The sequence below is a fragment of the Bos grunniens genome, chromosome 8, assembly GCF_055505025.1.
Source record: "Bos grunniens cultivar Pamir isolate PY7600 chromosome 8, Bosgru_T2T1.0, whole genome shotgun sequence".
Taxonomy (NCBI): Eukaryota; Metazoa; Chordata; class Mammalia; order Artiodactyla; family Bovidae; genus Bos; species Bos grunniens.
In genome coordinates this window covers 43,222,718-43,237,048 of record NC_141172.1, presented here as the reverse complement: position 1 = coordinate 43,237,048, position 14,331 = coordinate 43,222,718, and the positions used below count along the sequence as shown (strand labels likewise).

Below are 14,331 nucleotides of genomic sequence, written 5' to 3'. Positions count from 1 at the left end.
ATATAGAACTTACAAAACAAAGCAGCTATACTCCAATAAAAATTTTAAAAAGAAAAAAATAACTGACAAAGCAAGACAGAGTCCTTTTTGAAAAGACCTAAAACCAAATGTGTTGGCTCTTGGGAAAGATCAGTACATGAATAAGTAGCTTTGAAAAAAGACTAGTAAAATGGCTTTGACTTGTCTCATCAAGGAGAAAGTGTAAAGACACAAACAACAATGGTAAAGGATTGGAACGGTGACATGCCTACAGAATCAGAGGAGACTTTAAAATTATGAGTGATGTAATTTTAAACTATATATAGATATTGGGCTTCCCTGGTGGCTCAGATGGTAAGGAATCTGCCTGTGGTGTGGGGAAGATCCCCTGGAGGGGGGCATAGCTACCCACTCTAGTACTCTTTCCTGGAGAATCCCATGGACAGAGGAGTCTGGTGGGATGCAGTCCATGGGGTCAATGTGTTTCCTAGGAAAGTGTCCATTATAAAAATTGATTCAAGAAAAAGAGATAGCCCTATACTAATCCCTACGAAAGCTTGAAAGAGTAATCACAGTTGACCCACTTAAAAACACTGTGCCGAAAATGTTCTGCTTCTGCCTAGAATGTAGATAGCTGGGAAAACCTTTGTTCTCACTCTCCCTCCAAGAAAATGTCTGAAAACCTGCAAATAATAACTTTTCTTGAATCCACTGAAGAGCTGAAGTTAGAGGGGAAAGAGCGTGAAATCAAAGGAAGGGCAGGAACCCCCAAAGGAAGCTGGGCATGAAGTCTGGCTAACCTGTGATACAGCCCAGGAAGAAGAGATGTGGAGTGTCACGTAAGCCAGTATAAAGAATCCAGTTAACGTTTTAGTGAACTGTTTAATGTCAAATGTGGGCTGACTTGAGAGAACAGAAGCAATGGGAGGGGCAGGTGAAAGGGAGGTCGCACCTACTTGTCTAGGTTCTCTTCTGTGGACCATCGCCAAGCTGCTGCATGAATGTCAAAATGCCACCTAAACTTTGTTAAACGGCAGCTTGGAGAGAGAAGGGCAGCAACCATCCCTTGCCCCACCCCACCGCCAGAACAGAGGTGACCCCATGTAGCTGGGGTCAGTGAAAAGAAAACACCCTCTACCTCTAGAGGAGGGTCAGGAAGCCATCCTGAGGCCAGATCTTGAGAGGAAACTAATGTTGGAGACACATGAGACATGGGTTTAATCCTTGAGTCAGGAAGATCCCTTGGAGGAGGGCATGACAACCCACTCCAGTGTTCTTGTCTGGAGAATCCCATGGACAGAAGAGCCTGGTGGGCTACAGTCCATGGGGTCACAAAGAGTCGGACACAACTGAGCACACACATACCATATTGAACAAAGGGTGGGACCACTGCAAAAGCCTTCACCCCCAAGACCCAGGACCACAGAGCCTACCTAAGACTAAGATGGACAGGATAACAAAGAAAGCCTCTGACCCCACCATCCAGCTAGCAAGCACAAGTCGCAGGCAACAGCACCCTAGTGCTGAAGGAATGGGCGAGTGTGAAGACTCCTTGAGGGCACACAGTGAAGCTCTAAAGTTGAGAGCAGAGGAGGAACATTGAAAAAACAAAAGCCCTCAAGCAAACCAACCCTCAATCCAAGCACCAGTTAACACAGGAATTGGAGAATAGTAGTGTGCTGGAGAATCCCAGGAATGGGGAAGCCTGGTGGGCTGCCATCTATGGGGTTGCACAGAGTCGGACACAACTGAAGCGACTTAGCAGCAGCAGCAGTGTACTGAAGGGGAGAAGGCAATGGCAGCCCACTCCAGTACTCTTGCCTGGAAAATCCCATGGGTGGAGGAGCCTGGTAGTCTGCAGTCCATGGGGTTTCGAAGAGTCAGATACAACTGAGCGACTTCACTTTCACTTTTCACCTTCATGCATTGGAGAAGGAAATGGCAACCCACTCCAGTGTTCTTGCCTGGAGAATCCTAGATTCAGGGGAGCCTGGGGGGCTGCCATCTATGGGGTCGCACAGAGTCCGACACGACTGAAGCGATTTAGCAGCAGCAGCATCAGTGTGCTGAAGGGAACCATAGTGACAATAAAATCCAAACTCAGCTCACATCTTGACTAGACTCAGTTGATCCATTCCACTGATAGGCGAGCACACAAGGAGGTATTCCATTTTGAGGTACAGTATAAATGTTCTTCTCTTAGTTTCTACTGTCATATATATAACATCTGACATTCAATTAAAAAAAACTACAAGACATAAAAAAGGGAAAAAAATATCTTAGAACTAGTGGTTTTATGGGTGTGTTCTTATCAAATCTTTGAGGATCATATAATCACACTATCATTTAAGTTATCCAAGAGTATTAAAAACCAGGGAGGTGGGAAATAGAACATCAATATTAAAGAAAATTTCATGAGGTGGGACACAGAACCCACTTCATATTTACAAGTCACTGGCCATCACACTAACTGATATAATTTAGGCAGTCAAAGCTACCCTGGCTTGAGGCTTCTGCTCCCATCCAAACTGGCCACAGAAGTATGGTCCCTGTTCAGTTTTCCAAGGATCCATAAAGAAATGAAATCTCTTCTGGCTTGTTTCTGGATTAAATTAAAGTTAAGCTCTCTTTAGAACAGAATTTGTCTTGTTTGATCCACAGATAGAACCTGATTTCCTCACCAAACCTTTACTTACAGAGGGAGCAGCCCATAAACCATATTTGCTAATTTGATTTTTTTTAAACATTGTTTGAAAGTTTGATTTATCTTGATTACTAAGTTTTTTGGTGGCCTCAGAAGTTGTATGCTCTGGTCGAGTACATCCTGGGCCTCACCCTGTTCTGCATTGCTGAGTTCTCTGCCCTGTTCTGGCGTTGCTCAGAGTCTCACCCTGTTCTGCATTGCTCAGAGTCCTCTGCCCTGGAGACTCACTAGGTTCACTCCAGAGGGAGTCCGAGTCTAGTGTGCTGGTCTCATACCTCCTTACCCTGCAATGCCACCCATTTGCTGCAGTTTGTCTTCTGCCAACCTTTCATGCCTTCATTTAAATCTTCCTGAGTGAGTGAGCGGGGAAAGAGTGAGGCTGAGGGGAAAGGATCAAAAGCAAAGAAAACAAGGAGCAGGAGGAGGAAGTGGTCAGTGCGCAGTGAACCCACAAGTGTGAAAGGCTAATCCAGAGATCATTCAGTAATAACCACCGTGAAACCAGACCGGGTGACATCGCTCGCCACACAGACAACTCACCTTCCTAACCAGCCATAGAACTTCACTTCCTAAACCCAAGTGACCTTAGGAAATCTGGCCACTCTGCCCCAGCTCTTGGCTCCGTGCCCCTCCTATACAACAACTTCTACACACCATTAGCTTCCTTCCAAAGTCCCCGTCCACTTCTCATCCAGAGCAACATGCTTTGCCTGCTTTCAAGGGAAGGGTGCTGGCCCACGTGTCCAGGAAATGAAGACTGGAATGCAGAGGGCTGTTTGAAGTTCCAAGGCCTCTTACACGGGAGAGTTTGAAAGAAGGGTGAGGTTTCCGGGGCTCTGACGTAGAAGGAAGGACAGCACTCGGAACTCAGCTGCACTCGATGTTCAGAACAGCGCTGGTGGGTCAGCCGTGCTTAAAAAGGAACAGAATGTTGCAAGTGTGATTATGTTTTAAACTAGTTTGGCTGTCAACCAAATAACACAGCACTGCCTGCTCTCAGGTCAGGCACTGCTGCTAATTGGTGAATTTTAATGAATGATAATGATAAATAAACTAGCTAGAAGGAAGGAAGGAAGACATCACTGTTTAGGTGAATCTCTTGTGGAGGGGGTGGGAATCAGGATGGGTGTCGGGTCTTGGCTTCCACTAGGTCCCAGAACATTCGTTTACAGAGGGTGGGTCTCTGTCCATACCCCTCCTGGAGTATGCATTTTCTCATCAATCCCATGCTCACTATATGAACTTAGGTGAGCCACACATCTCTTGCCCTGTAGATTCTCTGCCTTAAAAGGAGTATCACTGGCCCCTTCCTCTCGCACTCAGTGCTGGGCAGGTGGCAAGGTGGGCAAGCACAGGAAAGATGCCCTGGGAGTGAAGGCAGGCCCAGAAGACAGGGCTGAGCCCAGGGAAGCCCAGCCAGAGGCCCACGGGTCTCCCAAAGTTGGCTCTTTCAGGGGATGTTTCTGGTGTTGGACTCTTTATTGGATTTTTTTCGTTTTTTCCCGGTTCGGAGGATTTGGTCTGCTTTTTTTCCTATCATCACAACCGTTCTTCTGCTGGGCTGTCCACCCCTTCGAGGCTGACGCAGACCAGGAGGCTTTCTCTCGGTGTTTGTGCCACTTCATTGTCACAGAAGCAAGCACACATCTACTTTCATTTTTCACTTTTCAAAAATGTTTCCACTGTGAGTGATTATGAGGAAAGAGGGCATACCACAGCCCAGAGAAGAGCGAAACCACAGCACTTAGGATTGTTTAAAACTACAAATCACTGGTTTTAGGTATCCATGGTCACTTTTTAGTTATCCAAGGAGACGCTCATAAAACAGTGATGTGTGCAGTTCAGAACTAGGCAGAATATCTAAAATAAGTAATTATTTAATAATTTATATATTTAATTATAATAAACATAATATGCGCAAATAGCTTCAACATAAATCCTTAACTAGTATGTCTCAAGTACTATGAAGGAGATACACAGTTCTCAGAAATACTTCATATTTCTATGTTGGTTTTTGCCTTTTTTCTAATCTATTCTCTTCATATACTACAGATTCTCTCATACTTTCTCCTTGGGCCTCCACCTCATCCTCAATAAACTCAAGTACTCTGAGTCCAGGGACTCACTCTTTAATTTATATAAATTTTATGCAAAATAACTAAGACCTTCCACCCTTCCTGAATCTTGCTGAATCTTGCTCTTTCCTATTCAGTTTCTCACCAAAAACAAGCCAAAAACCAACCACCACGACAAAATACACTGCTCTGAAATGACAGACACCTCCTTAAAGGATTTGGGAGAGAAAGGAACTATCTGATAAACTAGAAGGCACTAGTTAACCTTTATTGGAACTGGAGGAGAGAAAATGTCCTTGTTCAAATATTCATGAGACCACAAGAACTAGGCCTGACTTTTCATAATGCCCAGTCTGATTTCATCCTTAGGTTTTGGTTTGAAACAAAGAAGCCCAACCCTGTGGGTGGGAAGTTCTCAAAGAGAAGGCAATCCCTCCTTACTCTGCTGCTGCTGCTGCTGCTAAGTCACTTCAGTTATGTCTGACTCTGTGCAACCCCAGAGATGGCAGCCCACCAGGCTCCGCCGTCCCTGGGATTCTCCAGGCAAGAACACTGGAGTGGGTTCCATTTCCTTCTCCAATGCATGAAAGTGAAAAGTGAAAGTGAAGTCGCTCAGTGAGGTCTGACTCTTAGCGACCCCATGGACTGCAGCCTACCAGGCTCCTCTGTCCATGGGATTTTCCAGGAAAGAGTACTGGAGTGGGGTGCCATTGCCTTCTCCACTCCTTACTCTAATACCTGATTATAGCTCAGAAGCACTGCCATTTACCTGTTCTTGGGACTCTGCTCCTAGTGCAGAACTTTTAGTTGAAAATACTGGATCTTTTCCAGCTTTTTGGAATTACAGCAGTGATGGTAGTAACAATCATAGTGAGTGTGACTGTAGCTGACTTTGATAGGGCGCTTGCTATGTGCTCCACACTGGGTAAACATTTAACTCTGATCGTCTCCTCTGGTCTCCAAGTCCTAACAAACTGTTTACCTACTGTAGTTCATTGCCTACTGCTGCCTAACAAGTTGCCCCAAAACTTAGCAGCTTAAAACAACACATGCTTAATCATCTCACAATTTCTGTGGGTCTGGAATTTGGCCATGACTTAGCTGGGTCCTTGGCTTCAAGGTCTCTCAATCAAAGTGTTGCTTAGGGTCTCGTCACCTCCCTGCTCAACTGGGCAAGTCTTTCATGTCATTTGCAGGCTGTAGTTCCTCTCTGGCTGGGGTAACTCAAGGCCTCAGCTCTTCACTGACTGTCAGCCAGAAGCTGCCTTCTCATACGGCCCTCTCCAATATAGCGACTTTCTTCCTCGAAGAGTACAAGCCACAAGGGCAATAGAGAGAGTCTGCTAGCAAGAGAGAAGTCACTGTCTTTTGTAATCTAATCTCAGAAGGGCCATCCCATCACCTTTGCCATATTCTCTTGGTTGGAATCAGGTCATTATGTCCAGCCCACACTCAAGAGGACATGGATCCCAGGAGGGAGGGATCTTTGGGGGTCATATTAGAAATCTGTCAAGCTCAAGACCAATTGGATCTAAGAATTCCTCTGTAAGTTTAACTGAAAGTGCTCAAGAATTGCACCTTGAGAGGTGGACAACATTCTCTATGCTACTAATGACTATATTGGCAATGTTAGATAGTAGAAATAAACATATTTGATTACAATTTTGAATATAACAAAAAATTGGAAAAGAAGGGAGGAGTTGCTTTAAGATTATAAGGATAAAATCAAGACCAGAAGATGAAAGTTAGTTGAGGACAAGGATTGAAGCTAACAGAGATAGAGGTTAGGAGGTGAAATGAGGACGGACTGTGTATCATTTTTTATCCAGGAACCTCTCTCTCTCCTCTAGCCCACAAATGAAGGTAGAGCTGAGGAGATAGTGGGTATGAGGCTGAAGGGTATCCATGGGGCCTCCACTAGGGCATTGCACAAAGAACTGTTTCCATTGGGAAAGGAATGGAAAATAATAATGATGCAGTAGTGGAGTAGAGGAATATCAAAGAGGAACTGAAGAGAATCTGTTTGCACAAAAGTGACCCAGAGTCACCCTGGGAAGGAGTTTTGGCAGGAATATGCCAAGTGAAAGTGAAAGTTGCTCAGTCAGGTCTGACTCTTTGCAACCCCATAGACTATATTCTCCAGGTCAGAATACTGGAGTGGGTTGTCTTTCTCTTCTCTAGGGGATCTTCCCAATCCAGGGATATAACCCAGGTCTCCTGCATTGCAGATGGATTCATTACCAGCTGAACCACAAAGGAAACCCAAGAATACTGGAGTGGGTAGCCTATCCCTTCTCCAGTGGATCTTCCCAACCCAGGAATCAAACCAGGGTCTCCTGCATTGCAGGTGGATTATTTACCAACTGAGCTACAGGGAAGCCCAGGGATATGCCAGAGCACCAAGTTAAAAAGAAAGGAATCACAGCCTCAACCAGATCTGGCATAGGACTACAGTCCATGGGGTCACGAGGGCCAGACACGACTTGGTGATTAAACTGCCACCACCACCATCCAAACCACAGACAGACAAGACAGAAGAAACAAATTCTAGACAGAAAACAGAAGACTGGTTCTGGAAAGATTTTTAAGGCAATGGTTCATAGAGCAATGGTACAGGGGAGAGGGAGGGAATGATTTTTAGTAGCATCTGTGCTGTGCTAAGTCACTTCAGTCATATGCGACTCTTTGAGACCCCATGGACTGCAGCCCACCGGGCTCCTCTGTCCATAGGATTCTCCAGGCAAGAATACTGGAGTGGGTTGCTATTTCCTTCTCCAGGGGATCTTCCCAACCCAGGGTTCGAACCTAGATCTCCTGCATTGGCAGGCAGATTCTTTACCACTTGTGCCACGTGGGAAGTCCCTTAGTAGCATCTACTAAAACAAATTTCATTTAATATTTATTTTATGAGAGAAAAAAATGCAGGACTTTTCAGAGCCTTTAATATGTTAGTGCACTCTGTGAAACCCTAAGATACATAGTGGAGGCGGGGCGGGGAGTAAGGATTGAACAGGCAGCACTTCTTATACGGAGCTGTTTTGCATGGAGGTGGAAACATGCTACAAATGTTTAGGGGACTTTTATCAAATATCAGTGGCCTTTTTGAGAGGAGGAAGGGTGAGATCTGGTTTAAATATTTCCAATGAGGAAAGTATGGTGGCCGATAGCTGAACAGTAAGCAAAATAATTTTATCTAACACCTATATATTAAATAAAAATGACCTAGGGTTTCAACATTTGGGCCCCCAAAATGGGAAAGACACAGAATCAAAGCAGAAGTCACCAGATCACTACCACTGACAACCACCCTCAGAAATTCCCTCGCATTCCTGAAGCTCTGTCTATTACAATCCTTGCCAGCACTCTCTTCCCTCTCCTGCTGACACCCCTCTTTGAATCAGGGAGTTCACCCCTGGGCTTTTTTTTTTTGGAATCTTTCCAACATCATATTGTGAGGTCAATAAAGAGAGATTTATTGAGAGAAGCAAGACAAATATGATAAAAGCCTTTAAAAATATCTTTTTAGGATAGAAAAAGGAAGAAGCAATTAGGAAAGGACTACCTGCCAAACCACAAAGAAACTAGTTCAGCAAGGAAAGCTAATTTCTCTAGCATTCATTTGGAATCACCTGCCCTGGAGATCAAGAGACATTTTTAATCAAAGGATGAGAGACTTTCTTTCAAATAACTGGGGTCAGCCTAGGGTCCCATCCAGCTCAGAAGAACAAGACAGCTGTGCCTGCAGGACACCCATTCCTGCAGGACACAAGGCTGTGTTTTTAGGTTAATCATCCAAGGATATTAGAGTTACTTTCAATGGTTAATGAATAGCTTCTAAGAGCCTGCTTCATTTAATTGTCCAAAGGCCAGTTGGTCCAGAGCATATAAAGCTGTGAGCTGGCTAATGAGAGCATTCTCTCTGAGCAGGGGAAGGAGGGGGGTGGCAGGGTCAGGGACCTGGGTTCCAAAGGATCAGGGATGCAGAACAGAACCTGTCTAGTTCTCTGTGTCTTTGCCCTCCTGACGGGCTTCCTGATGATCTGCCTGGGGGCCTTCTTCATTTCCTCAGCCTCCCTGTTCAACTGCCAGGGGAACTTGACCCTGGCCTATTTGCTTCTGCCTCTGGGGTTTGTGATCCTTCTGGGTGGAATTTTCTGGAGCACCTACCACCAGGCCAGTGAAAGCAAAGGGGTTTTCAACCGTGTGCTTGGACAGTACCATGCTCAGGGGGCCCTGCCCCTGGCCACAGTGGACAGGTATGTGCTCAGAAGCCTGAGGACTGGGGAGGGCTGTGGTGTGGCTGAGTTCTGGAAAAGGTCAATGACTTTTAATCTGGGGATTAAAAGTTTACTGGGGAGCAACTTACAAGTCCCATGGGGTTAGCAAGGATGTGGAGAAATTGGAATGCTTGTGCGCTGCTGGTGGGAATGTAAAATAGTGTAGCTGCTCTGGAAAATGGTATGAAGGAGCCTCAAAACGTTAAACCTAGAATCACCATTTGATCTAGCAATTCCACTTCTGGGTATACAGACAAAAGAAGTGAAAACAGGGCTTTGAACAGATACTTGTATATCAGTGTTCACAGGAGCATTCTTCATGATAGTGAAAAGGTGGAAACAACCCATATATCCATCTAGTGGATGAATGGATAAACAAAATACAGTACATACAAAAGATGGAATATTATTCATCTTTGAAGAGAAAGGAAATACTGATGCAGCTGTAACATGAATGAACCTTAAAGACATTATACTAAGTGAAACTGGCCAGAAATAGGCCCCCAAAACAAATACTATGTGATTCCACTTATATGAGGTACCTAGAGCAGTCAAATTTCATAGACAAAATGTAGAACAGTGATTACCAGTTACCAAGGGAAGGAGGGAATGAAGAGTTACTGTTGAATGAGTACAGAGTTTGAGTTCAGGATGGTGGAAAAGTTCTGAAGATGAATAATGGTGATGGTTATAAAACAATGTGACTGTATTTAATGCCATTAAACTGTACACTTAAAATAGCTAAAGTGGTACTTCCCTGGTGACTCAGACAGTAAAGCATCTGCCCACAATGCGGGAGACCCAGGTTCAATCCCTGGGTTGGGAAGATCTCCTGGAGAAGGAAATGGCAACCCACTCCAGTATTCTTGCCTGGAAAACCCCAGAGATGGAAGAGCCTGGTAGACTACAGTCCATGGGGTTGCAAAGAACTGGACACAACTGAGCGACTTCACTTATACTTTATAACAAAAAAATAATTTTGATTAACCTTACCTAAAATTAGTATCAGACAACCAAAAATCTCCTAATTTTTGGCTAAACACAGAATCATTAGGGATAAATCCCCAGGCATCATTCTTAAGATACAGACAGGCTGCATGCGTGCATGCTAAGTCATTTCAGTTGTGTCTGACTCTTTGCCATCTCATGGACTCTAGCCTGCCAGGGTCCTCTGTCCATGGAATTCTCCAGGCAAGAATACTGGAGTGGATTGCCATGCCCTCCTCAGGGGGATCTTCCTGACCCAGGGTCTGAATCCAGGTCTGTCTCATTAAAGGCAGATTCTTTACCATCTGAGCCATCAGGGAAGCGAGACTCCATAAATTCTTTGTCCTCTTTGTCTAAAATATTTTAGCTACTCCATGTATTTTGAATATGAGTGATTAGCCATGACAATTGATTTTTGACATGATGCTATGATACATGATACTATATTTTTTACTAATAAGATACTAACTACAATGACCAAAATCTATTTCCAATGTTATTATACTAACTGCAAAGTCTTTGGATTTGGTAAAAAAAAATTAAAGGTGAAGTGACTGCAGAAGATGCTTCTAGAGTGATGTTTTCTTTTTTTTCCTTTGGTATAAATGTTATATGATTGCCTCCAGAATGTGAATCTTGATAAGAGTAACCAATTGCCTTAAAGATGTAGCTTAAATTTTTAAGCACATGCATACTATTGTCCTGAAACACTAAACGATGGTGTCACAACACCCTCATTTTACTGCCTCTTTCCGGTGCGTCTCTAGATGCCCAGCCCACTTAGCATGGCTAGGGGGTCAGTAAATGTAAGTCATACTTCTCAGAAGTATCTTCATTTGAAAGGGGTACCTAGAATGAGACTTCAAAGCAAAGGGGTCTGCAAAGGTGGAACTCAGGACACGGGGACTGTGAAGTGGTGAGGGGAGGGCGGGGGTTGGGAGAAGGGATGTGGGGCAGGCAGCAGTCATCCTGGAGCCTCTCAAATCAGTCCAGGGAACAGCTCACCTTGGTGTCTTCAATGCTTTTACGCATGTGCCCCATGCCACGGCCTTGGCTATTCTGAGTGAAGACTGAGATGTATGCTGTACAGTAGATGGCTCCTTCAGTTCCTTGGCTTTGGGCCTGGTAACGTTTGGAACGGAGCTGCGGCTGCAAATGGCAGTCCTTGTTCTGTTGTGGTTACGCACCACAAACACTCCCTGCAGGCTCTGGAAGGATTCAGTCTATAATCACACAGCTCAATCAAGCTCACCCTCACTCTTCTTCACGTCTGTGCCACCCCCTATCCCATTCATGATGGAGAAGCCAGAGGACTTAGCAATTAGCAACGCTGGGCAAGATTACTGATGAGAACATCAACTCCTGCATGAAAGGCTCCTTTAGCCATCGGCCTGTTGGCGTGGAAAGGGCCGCTACTGAAATCTACATAAAGTTGTCAGTTCGAATAGTTGAGAAATCAGTATTTTGTGTGTGTGCATGGAAATGGGGCAGGGCGAAAATACTTGAAATTTGAATAATAGGGAAGAGAAGCATCTGATATTGTTCAGGAATCTTCATGGAGCTGGTTTTCATTCATTATTTGTTGGCTGTGAGGCTCTGAGACCATGAGTACAGCTGACTAGAAGACGATGTGTGTGAATGGGGACAAGGATGTGAATGAACTAAATAACTGGTTAGAGAGACATTCCAGAGTCAAGGCCTGTCCCATACCCCTGCTAAGGATCTCCCACTGAAATTTCTGGGTTCCAATGAGTAAGAGAGAGGGGATAATGTGGAATAACCCACTGGGGAAAGTATGACTATAGAGGCATACATCCCATGGCTGACAAAGAGGGTTTTGCTGGAAGAGCAGCACATTTAAAAAAAAAAAAAAAAACCTGGGATGCCAGGGAGGAAGAACATCTGTTTCAGAATCAATGTTTTCTAACAGTTTAGCTTTACACAGTGGGATTTGGGAGAGGCGGACATATGCCTCCTTGGCACGACCTACTTAAATAACACGCGAATGTCTGTGGCATTTTGTCCCCCAGACCAGGTTTTTACCCTCCAGCTTACGAAGAGAGTCTTGCTGCTGACAAGCGAGCCTGTCACACAGAGCAAGAGACCTCGGGTGCTCCTCCACCTCCGTACACAGAGATGGGCCTTGAATTTCAGGATGAAGATGGGGCCCACCCAGAGGCCCCACCACCCTATGACGAGTCTGTGGCAGAGAGGGTGGCGGCAGCAAGGCTGTGGCAGGATGCTCAGAGGCGAAGCCAGGAGTGCTGAAGCAGGGGAAGTGCGCCAGCCCTCACGACGTACCCTCACGGGAGGCAGCTGCTAATAATAAACACAGGCAGGGACTGTGGGAGGAGAAGCCACACCAGTGACCCCACACGAGAGCTCGCAGTGGGACCATGTGAGGCCAGTGCAATTCCGAGTATGTGCTTGGCCTACAAGGGCAGGGTGGGGCAGCAGGCAAGCATTTCAAAGAGTTCGCAGCCACCCCAACCTAGGAAGCTTTTGGACTGCAAAGGTTTTGTTGTGAGAGCTCTGCTCCACAGACAGCCTTTCTGCTCTTCCCCAACACTTCTCCCATCTCCTGACCGGCCGCAGGGAGAAAGAGATGCTGTTTGGACACCATGCACCTTCTTGGACTGCATCACAAATACTCACAAAGGAAAAAGGCAAGCTGGCCACCAACGGTCATTATCGTTTAAGTTGTGGGTTCTGCTGGCTGGTTTCATAGTTATCCTCATTTACCGTACTGCCAGTGGCATGGTAATTCACACATTGTAAGAGATTTGCCCCTGGAACCCATGAATGTTACTTTGTATGACTTTAAGTATGTATATTTTATTTCTATGTGAAAGGAAAGTGACTTCAATACTTACTTTCAAAATGGTTCAAGCACAAAATCTTAAATAAGTATTTTAAGAACGGGATGGTTTTACAAGCATATATAAGAAGATTTCTTAGACACTCAAGTTGAATAAAGAGAATATTCAAAAATTCATAATACACAGGATTCAGGGGAAAAAAAGAACGTGCTAGCCATAGGTTGTATTAATACAGAAGACATAAATCTTGAAAAGCTTTAAAATACCCATATATTTCAGTGAATCCCCCTGTAAATCTCTAGGATTTGAAAGAAAGGAGACTATAATGTAGTACCTTAATTATTAACAGACAGTTCTTTGTGTCTCAAAACACAGATCCAGACACTTTTAGATTTAATACATTTATTTTGAAGCCCAATGCTTCCTCTTCAGCTTTATTATGTCTTATGATCTTATTATAAGTTTTAATACAAGAGGACAAGTCAGGTGGCAGAGTGGTGGGAGGATATTAGCCTGATGCTTTAGAGCTTGAGAAAGAAACTTCGTCTCTCTGGGCCTCAGTTTCCTGCCCTGTCAGGTGAGGACCTTACACTGGGATTAATGTATGACAATTATGGACTACCTTTTATAAGGCGTGCTCTTTACTGTAACTGTTTACGCTTTTTATTTAGCCCTCATTATAGTCTGCAGAGATAAGTTCTGTGGTTATTCTCATTGAAAAGATGCATAAATTGAGACTTTGAGAAGTTAAACCTTTCCAACAACATAGTTATTTCCATGAGGGTGAAGAAAGGTCCATAGAAGAGCACGTGAAGACTTTACTTCACACTTCTGTGCTAGGTTGTGCTGCTGCTGCTAAGTTGCTTCAGTCGTGTCTGACTCTGTGCGACCCCAGAGACAGCTGCCCACCAGGCTCCCCCGTCCCTGGGATTCTCCAGGCAAGAACACTGGAGTGGGTTGCCATTTCCTTTTCCAATGCATGAAAGTGAAAGTGAAATCGCTCAGTCGTGTCTGACCCTTCGAGACCCCATGGACTGCAGCCTACCAGGCCCCTCCGTCCATGGGATTCTCCAGGCAAGAGTACTGGAGTGGGGTGCCATTGCCTAGCTGCTGCTGCTGCTGCTGCTAAGTTGCTTCAGTCGTGTCCGACTCTGTGCGACCCCATAGACGGCAGCCCACCAGGCTCCCCCGTCCCTGGGATCCTCCAGGCAAGAACACTGGAGTGGGTTGCCATTTCCTTCTCCAATGCATGAAAGTGAAAAGTGAAAGGGAAGTCGCTCAGTTGTGTCTGACTCCTAGCAACCCCATGGACTGCAGCCTACCAGGCTCCTCCGTCCATGGGATTTTCCAGGCAAGAGTACTGGAGTGGGGTGCCATTGCCTTCTCCGGTTGTGCTAATCCTGTCTTATTTCCCTCCTTCCAAGGAAAAGTTAAGACTTGTCTCCCTCTTCAGGAATAGGCCTTAACAAGAAGGGGAGCCCCAGGGTAGC

General features: G+C 45.0%; 1 protein-coding gene across 1 annotated transcript; it reads left to right on the top strand.

Moving 5' to 3' along the window:
• The first annotated feature begins 8,736 nt into the window (after positions 1-8,736).
• On the top strand, positions 8,737-12,290 carry TMEM252 (transmembrane protein 252). The gene is made up of 2 exons (XM_086415433.1): positions 8,737-9,014; positions 12,053-12,290. The coding sequence occupies exons 1-2, from the start codon at positions 8,737-8,739 to the stop codon at positions 12,288-12,290; spliced, it is 516 nt and encodes a 171-aa protein (XP_086271559.1).
• The last annotated feature ends 2,041 nt before the right edge of the window (positions 12,291-14,331 follow it).

Excerpts from the sequence above, each read along its gene's own strand:
- TMEM252 (XM_086415433.1), top strand. The coding sequence starts at position 8,737 with ATGCAGAACAGAACCTGTCTAGTTCTCTGTGTCTTTGCCCTCCTGACG. Across the intron at positions 9,015-12,052 it reads CCCCTGGCCACAGTGGACAG|ACCAGGTTTTTACCCTCCAG; the intron begins GTATGTGCTCAG and ends TTTGTCCCCCAG.